The sequence below is a fragment of the Ammodytes marinus genome (assembly GCF_949987685.1).
Source record: "Ammodytes marinus genome assembly, chromosome: 8".
Lineage (NCBI taxonomy): Eukaryota > Metazoa > Chordata > Actinopteri > Uranoscopiformes > Ammodytidae > Ammodytes > Ammodytes marinus.
In genome coordinates, this window is record NC_137212.1 from 4964191 (window position 1) to 4973650 (window position 9460).

A 9460-nucleotide genomic window follows, 5' to 3' on the forward strand; every position below is an offset into this window, starting at 1 on the left:
TTTGGAATGTCATCAGGTGCATTGTTTAAAATTTAGAATTGTTCTTGTCCTTGAAGGCCACTGTAGCTTCTGTTATTATTCTAAAGGGTTGGGGTTACCCAGGGAGTGTTGCATTCTAGAACTTTCTTGATGATGTCACATTACACAGTGCCCCTTTAAGATTAGTATGACCTTCAGATACCACTGAGACAAGCCGATGTAGCACAGCACAGTTTTAGTGACTGTTTTGTTTATCAAGGATTATAACTTTAATGATGAATGGATTGGATTTATATAGCGCTTTTCTAGGCACTCAAAGCGCTTTACAGGGTTCCAGGTTCCATTCATTCATTCATTCATTCATTCACACACACACACAGTCATACCGGTGGCGGAAGCGTGGCTGCCAATTCGCGCCTACGGGCCCTCCGACCACCACTTCAAACATACAGCAGTCATATACATTCACACGAGGCAAGGTGGGTGAAGTGTCTTGCCCAAAGACACAACAACCATGACACAATTGGCAGGGCGGGGATCGAACCGCCAACCCTTCGATCATTGGCCGACCCGCTCTACCACCTGAGCCACAGACGCCCCAAAAAGATTCAACTGAGACAAGCCGATGTAGCACAGTTGTAGTGACTGTTTTGTTTATCAAGGATTATAACTTTAATTCCCCTTTGTGTTCAAATGGGCTTCGCAATTTAACTGAGAAAAACCTCAAGTACGTGCTTTAGAAGTTGAGATTTGAGAAATATACAGACGCAAACAGACATGGTTAAGTCAAATAAACTCCTACATGTACTTTGTGGACCTTTTATTTATACTAGTATGAAAGAAGACATGTTATGGAAGCGAATTAGACAAAATGTCTACCACATACTAAAATAATTATATGTGTTTTGCCTGCCAAGTCTCATCTTAGATGCTCTTGAAGATTTAGTTTACTGCAGCGACAGTGTGTGCTATTTACAGATGATTACATCAGTGGATACGATGTCACATTAACCAACCTCAGACAAAATCTAACTGACTCCCCAAAGACACACACACACACACACACACACACACACACACACACACACACACACACACACACACACACACACATTACTCGTTAACGTTTATGTCTCACTTTGCTTATTGCCTACACACTGTTATCAAACTGCCTGTGTTCTTAGTTGAACCTGGACATGACACATATGAGGCCGATTCGTCTGAACACGCACATAGTACACACACACACACACACACACACATAGTACACACACACACACACACACACACACACACACACACACACACACACACACACACGGGCAGATCACTCATTAACATAGTTGTATAGTTAGTTACATACTTTACACACTTTCCTGAATGGCTGTTGCCTACACACCGGTGTTCTGAGTTGAACCTGAATTCCAGACAGGACTCACACTCACACACACACACACACACACACACACACACACACACACACACACACACACACACACACACACACACACACACACACACACACACACTCACACACACACACACACACACACACACACACACACACACACACACACACACACATATGAGTAACTGCAGCCGGAAACCATTAGCAAGCGTTATACAAGAAAATGTGTGGGCATGATTTTGTTCACAGTACGAGATTTTCAAGAGAATGTCAAAATGAACTGTAAGAATAGAGTAATCGCACACACACGTTTACATACGCCACACACTTCTGTATATACAATCAGAGAGCATGGACAAGGACTTAAAGGTGCAGTGTGTAATATGACATCATCAAGAAAGTTCTACAAAGTTCTAGAATGCAACGCTCCCTGGGTAACCACAACTCTTTCGAATAATAACAGAAGCTACAGTCAGTGGCCTTCAAGGACAAGAAGAATTCAAAATTTTAAACAATGCACCTGATGACATTCCAACTATGACACTTTCAAGATGGCGGCACTAGGCCTTGGTCCAAAATATGCAGAAATATGGACATATATGGGACCCTTTCTAAGGGAAAAAAAAATGTCAGCTATTATGCACTAAATTAAATGTACTATATCATAATCACTTTCTACAAAATCTGCTAGGAAATAAAACCCAAAATTCTACACACTGCAGGTTTAAACAATCAAGATTTGACTACAGTTTGACAGACCTTTAATCAGAGAGAGAGAGAGAGAAAGAGAGAGGGAGAGAGAGACAGTGACAGGGAGAGAGACAGTGACACACAGAGAGAGAGAGAGAGAGAGAGGGAGAGAGAGACAGTGACAGAGAGAGAGAGAGAGGGAGAGAGAAAGAGAGAGACAGAGAGAGAGAGAGAGAGACAGTGACAGAGAGAGAGGGAGATAGAGAGAGAAAGGGAGAGGGAGAGAGACATTTTTATTTTATTTTTACAAAACACTTTATTTACATTATTTTTATCTAAGAAAAAACAGTTGCAAAAACCAACTCTTCATCAACAACTGAAAAGACAATATCATTAAAAACACCAGCGTCCAAGTCTCCACTGTGTTTATAAAATCTCAAATCTAGACCAGCCACACTGCCTTTGCCTGTGTGTGTGTGTGTGTGTGTGTGTGTGTGTGTGTGTGTGTGTGTGTGTGTGTGTGTGTGTGTGTGTGTGTGTGTGTGTGTGTCTGTGTGTGTGTGTGTGTGTGTGTGTGTGGCTTGGCAATTATTTCAATCAGTGGTCATTTGGTTGACAGGCCCAGGTGCACACAATCACACAAACACAATCACACTTCAGAGGAACAGGGCAAACCTCCCCACTCCAAATGAAACAGCTTTTTACTTTCTACAAATAACTCTGAGTCTGATTAAACCCTGTTGGAAACAAACACACAAACCAACATTCATATTATACCAACACACTCTTACACACACATGCCATACCTATCGTTTCAATTGATAATGAATCATTAGGCCTATTCCACTTGACAGTCAGCTAATAGAGGTGTTCTGTTGCCTCCTTGTATCATTACCTTAAACCTGCAGTGTGTAGAATTTTGGGTTTTATTTCCTAGCAGATTTTGTAGAAAGTAATTATAATATCCACAAGTACATTTAATTTAGTGCATAATAGCTGAAACAAATGTTTTGAATTATTATTTTTTCCCTTAGAAAGGGTCTCATATATGTCCATATTTCTGCATATTTTGGACCAAGACCTAGTGCCGCCATCTTGAAAGTGTCATAGTTGGAATGTCATCAGGTGCATTGTTTAAAATTTAGAATTGTTCTTATCCTTGAAGGCCACTGTAGCTTCTGTTATTATTCGAAAGGGTTGGGGTTACCCAGGGAGCGTTGCATTCTAGAACTTTGTAGAACTTTCTTGATGATGTCATATTACACACTGCACCTTTAATACAGAGGACGGTGCATAAGCTAGCAATGGTGGCAGCAGGGCATTTATTACAAAATCTCAGTTTCAGATCGGTTATGGTTTATTTTTACTGTAGCAAGAGTATTGTATTTGTCAGTTTATTTGAGCAGTTGAAAAGAGTATATTTTAACTCTTGTTTCATTGGTTACTGGTAAAAAGAATGTTTTGGTCAAATGTTTTTATTCTTTTATTTAAATGTTGTATTTTTATCCATGTTTTAAATTTGTTCCTTTTTTGTATTTGTATTCTTTATTTGATTTTAACCCTGTGAAGCACCTTGAGTGGCCCTGTGCCTGAAATGTGCTTTATAAATAAAATTGCCTTGCCTTGCCTTGCCTTACTGTATCCTGAATACAAGGCCTGATTACCAGGACGGCTTATGAAGATTGCCACTGTTGGGGAATAAATTGCCAGTCGTCTTCCACAATCAAGAACTTCTCTGTCCTGTGGTCCTTCTCTACCCATCACACCAACTAAACACAACGCAGAGTCCCAGGGTTTATAGAGAGGCAGCGGGACATTTGGGTTACGTGTGTGTGTGTGTGTGTGTGTGTGTGTGTGTGTGTGTGTGTGTGTGTGTGTGTGTGTGTGTGTGTGTGTGTGTGTGAATTAATGTCCATTAAAGTTCATCCTGGGGAAGGTCTCTGTCCCACTGAGAATCCTCTGTTGGACATTTCTTGAATGGCACACACACACACGCACACGCACACACACACATACACACACACACACACACACACACACACACACACACACACACACACACACACATACACTCACTCACTGCTGCTATCTGTGTTGTTTTTCTCTGGAAAGGAAAATACTTCAAAAATATACGAGAAATGTTTAAAAATCCAGTGAAAAGCACAGTTTGAGTTTAATGCAACTGATTTATTTATACGTTTTCTTATACATAAACCATGAATCAATACAACCTTGAATACATCTATTCAGCTGTGTGTGTGTGTGCTGAAAAATGGACCTGGTGTTACTGTAATACACAGCCTAAGCTCTGTAAACTGGTATATGTTAACAAAGGGTATTCAAATAAAGGGGGGGGGGCCACGGTAGCTATAGCAACATGCCAGTTTACAGAGCCTGGGCTGTGTATCAACACTGTTTATTCTTCTCAGAGCACACCCGCAGTATGCAGACAGCTAGTGGGTTCGTGAGGAGATATTCACTGATTTTGACCAATAGTGATGTTGACTGCTTAGGGCAAGCGACTGTGGCTCAGGTGGTAGAGCGGGTCGGTTGATGATCAAAGGGTTGGAGGTTCGATTCCCGTCCTGCCACTTGTGTCATGGTTGTTGTGTCCTTGGGCAAGACACTTCAGCCACCTTGCCTCGTGTGAATGTCCGATAGTTAGCCTGCTATCGGTGTATGAATGTGTGTGAATGGTAACGTGGGAATGGGAACAGGTCTCCCTTGCAAAAGAGTCTCCGGTCTCAATGGGATTTACCTGTATAAATAAAGGTTATCATTTTTTTTTTTTTAAAAGCGGAGGGACTTTGTCAAGCTTTACATACATGATTATCATGACGGATAAATTTGCCTTTTTATTTATTTAAATTTTTCATGTCCTTGTGATGGTGCAGATATTTATAAAGAAGTGATTTTGACAACAAGCGTTCTCCAGAATCACTGACTCCACCTTTAACTGGTGTATTTGCTTCATTGGGATTTGTTCCTTAGTCCTATAACAAAAAGGACAAAATAACACAAACGCTCTTATCATTGCAAAGGTGTTATTCGCACCACAGGAAAATGGGTCTCTCTACCATATCAGCGCCTTTGTCTTCCACGGAGCCATGAAATACAATCTCATATCCGTTTTATTCTTTAGGACAAATGGCTCAATCACCCCCTCGCTCCCTCTCTCCAACTCTCCCCCTCGCCTCCATGGTAGAACATCTCATAATCAACCACAGTCCGCTTTGCCACACCGACGCAACAGCTGTTACCCCGTCTTCAAACAACCGGTTGCCTGATTGTTCCGTTGATGTTTGTGAGACTTTAACGGTCTCCATTCAGACAGACAGAGAAATCATCACCAACATTAAACTGTGAGAACATATTGACAATGTTCTCGGGCGGAGAAAATTACATATAACATTTTTTTTTTTACTGCATAACAATCTTGAACAAATCTTCACAATCACATTCTATGCAAATCAGTCGGGTTAGCATGTGCCCAGAAAATATATAAGTCCCTAAAATTTCACTTATATAACATCGCCCCCGGCCCCGGTTAAACGTGTGGGCCTACACGAAAACATTGCAGTCCTGTAACCGTTTGACATGTTTGTAAACGTTCACACCCTTAAACCATAGGCCACATAGTTTAATTTGAATATAGGTTACCAAACTTAAGTTACAGGGGAAATTGAATTGTGTGAATACTAAAGTAACCAGCGATACAGTGTTACTAGCGCGAACAATTCACTTTCACCGTAGTTCTCCACAAAGTAAGCTAGCTAATAATGACTAAAAATGTAGTGGATTTAAATGGCCTGTATTCACCATAGTTTGCTGAGCGTGTAGGTCGTAAAGGTTGGAAGGTGCTGCTACCATGCTCCATGCAATCCTCTGTAATGTCCTTTGGAATCTTCTGAATAAACCTGAAACAATGATGAACTTTTCAGCCTGTTGAAGTCTGTGTCAGCCGTGGGGAAATTCGGCTACTACAGAACATTTACTTAAAAAATGTATCTCGCCTGTGGAAAGGGATTCCCTCTCGTCTGGAGAGTACCGGACGACGGTGTACACACCCGATGGCAGCACAATGAACTGGCATTGTTTTCTTTTTTGAGAAATGAGAGCTGTGAACACATACATCTATGGCTGTCTGACGGCCTGGGAGTACCTAGTCTCGCAAAGCCAGACCAAACTACAGCAAGTAGTAGGGTCTGGAAGCACTCTGTTTAGAGCCGTCTATTCGGGTGGGGAAACCGGGGAAACTGGGCTAGCCTGTTTGTATTTGTTTAAACCAATCACAATCATCTAGGGCGGGGCTAACCCCGGGAAGCAGCAGCGGTGTCCTGCAAAATAGTGCCGGGGGGGGACTTATTTTGATGGAACGTCTTTACGTCCAGAGACTGTCAGAGAAATGGCTAAACCCGCAAACGCCACACAAAAACTATTAAAGACAAAAGGAATATACATAGTGTGTTGCTTTCTAACCAGCATGTCAAGACACCATACACTTTAGCCCCCGAGGAGCTCACGGGATAACTTAACCGGAGTTAACTAGCCACCCACGTAGTGTTATCTCTGGTAACATTATCATCGGCGGTTGAGAGGACGGCTACGGCGGTCGAGTAGAATTTTTAGCATTCGAGAACTTATGTCACCACCTCCTATCGCTGTAGTCAGAGCCGTAGTCCGTCTGTTTACAGGCAGAACAGGGTTTTGACGTTGTGAGCGCTACACCAACTGCAGCAAGTAGCCGTAAGAGTTGCTAGGTGATAGTGGAAGCCGTTGGAATCTTTCCCCGTCGCTAAAACACCGCTGCATAGTCCCTAATTCACCAAAGAAAGGGAACGGCGGATCTTAATCTAGCTGGTTATAAGGTCCGGTGCTCAATTCAAACCCCCACGCTTCATTTTCCAGAGTTTATGAGGGTATTTCTGCCCGGGGGTAGTTGTACAATGAAGTTGGACAGCTAGGCTAAGCTAGGATGCATCCCGGACCGCCGCCGCCAATATTATTATCCCGAAGTATCGCCACACTTTATATCTGTCTACAGTAATGTGACTTCTCACACCCTGTGTGTGTGTGTGTGTGTGTGTGTGTGTGTGTGTGTGTGTGTGTGTGTGTGTGTGTGTGTGTGTGAGAGAGAGAGAGAGCGCTGCACATAAGCACACGGGTTGACTGAGCGAATTGTTTCCGAATTTGAGGGGGATCACAATAGGGGAAAGCCAGCAACCGGGGGCTGCGTAGCTTTTCGACGCAAGCGAATAGACGCTGGCGGAAGTGGTCATGCCAGACTAGGGAGTACCTACTGATGACCCACACAAGATGGCGGCTCTGTGTGCCGCGGCTGAGAGGGGCGTGGCGTATAGTGTTCTATATCTATATCTATGGTTTGAAGACCACAGTGCATTAATGTGGTGACGTGGGGACGAGGGAGGGGACCGCTAATTGCACTCAGTGACAGGAAGTAAGCTTAACTGACCATTCCGCTTGCTCGATGGTGTTTTGTCCTTGGAGGCAGCTAACCCTGACCCTTCCCATCACCCTAACCTTGCTGCCTCCAAGGCACCGTTGGGACGACAAAACACCAAACACCATTCCGCTCACTGAACCTTTAAAGCTAAAAATATATGCCAGTGGGTGCTGCTAATGTCATGATTCATGTCAGCTTGTCATTTCGGTCAGTTTAGGTTAACACAGAGTGGCTACCTGTAAAGTGGCTACGATGGCAGTGACATTTAACTGTTTTGATTTAACTAAAGGTTATCGCCATGACAATGAGAAGGTTAGACAGACCTCTCCGGAGACAGGACATAAAGGAAGGGGATAACAGTGAAGTGTGTGTGTGTGTTAGTGTGTGTGTGTGTTAGTGTGTGTGTGTTAGTGTGTGTGTGTGTGTTAGTGTGTGTGTGTGTGTGTGTATGTGTTAGTGTGTGTGTGTGTGTGTGTGTGTGTGTGTGTGTGTGTGTTTGTTTGTGTTGCATAAACATAACATTCGCAATAATAGCAGCCCATAAGGTTAACAACATATAACCTTCAAAGTGAATTAACACCTTGTCTGTATAGTGTCATTATTCAATACAAGTATACAATTACGTTAATAATATGATGTATGATGTCACACACACACACACACACACACACACACACACACACACACACACACACACACACACACACATACACACAAACACACACACACACACACACACACACACACACACATACACACAAACACACGGGTTCTTCTCGGTAATAAAATGCTACAATGCAGTAATACTTATTTTAGATAATCTTAAAAAAAAAAAAATCTTCATTATTGGTGAAATAAAATGTGCCTTATACATAGTAAACTCCCATTCAAGTGTTATCTCCATCTGAACATCCCTCTGAAACATCTAATGTATTTGTGAGAAGAGAGTCATTTATATATAAATCACAAAATACAAGTGTGAATCCTTCTCTGTGCATTCATTAATATTGAGACTGATTTCATACCATAGTATAGTGAGTCTGTGACACTATGGCCTTAAAGGTGCAGTGTGTAATATGACATCATCAAGAAAGTTCTACAAAGTTCTAGAATGCAACACTCCCTGGGTAACCCCAACCCTTTCGTATAATAACAGAAGCTACAGTGGCCTTCAAGGACAAGAACAATTCTAAATGTTAAACAATGCACTTGATGACTTTCCAACTATGACACTTTCAAGATGGCGGCACTAGGCCTTGGTCCAAAATATGCAGAAATATGGACATATATATTTTTTTTTCAGCTATTATGCACTAAATTAAATGTATTATGGATATTATAATTATTTTCTACAAAATCTGCTAGGAAATAAAACCCACAATTCTACACACTGCAGGTTTAACTAATTTACAGCGTTTGTGCTATTTATCAGAAAGGCCTTGGTTTACATGATGCTGCTGACGGCACAGACGCCATCACACTATGATATAAGTGTCGTTTGAGGAGGGGGTGATGGGTAAGATTAACATGTCCATCTGTTGCAGCTCAGATCAGCGTGTGTGTGTGTGTGTTGGTTTGTGTTTGTGCGTGTGTGAGCGTGTGTGTGTGCGTGCGTGTGTGTGTTTGTGACTGACTGGCGTTAATGTGAACGCTGCAACGATTATAAAACGGAAGATGCAACTCGCCTCAAAATGAAAGAGAAAAATAACATAGTTGATTAGCAAAATTCAGTGGGATAAAATGTGAATCAAGGCTTAGCTGAGTTTAGCAATACACAGTAGGGGCGAGTCTGGTAAATACTGCTGTGTGTGTCTCTCCCTCTGTGTTAGTGTGTGTGTGTGTGTGTCTCTCTCTTTCTCTGTTAGTGCGTGTGTGTGTGTGTCTCTCTCTCTCTGTGTTAGTTTGTGTGTGTCTCTCTC

The 9460-nt window shown here is 42.2% G+C and overlaps 1 protein-coding gene across 1 annotated transcript in view; it reads right to left on the minus strand.

The window, feature by feature from the left end:
• Positions 1–5064: 5064 nt before the first annotated feature.
• The window catches only part of LOC307253956 (uncharacterized protein), a gene marked incomplete at its 3' end in the record, with an annotated part of 11968 nt that continues 7572 nt past the window's right edge, over positions 5065–9460 (minus strand). Inside the window, exon 7 of the mRNA XM_080032179.1 lies at positions 5065–5070. Coding sequence (XP_079888305.1) covers positions 5065–5070 — 6 coding nt within the window. The remainder of the gene's footprint in view (positions 5071–9460) is intronic.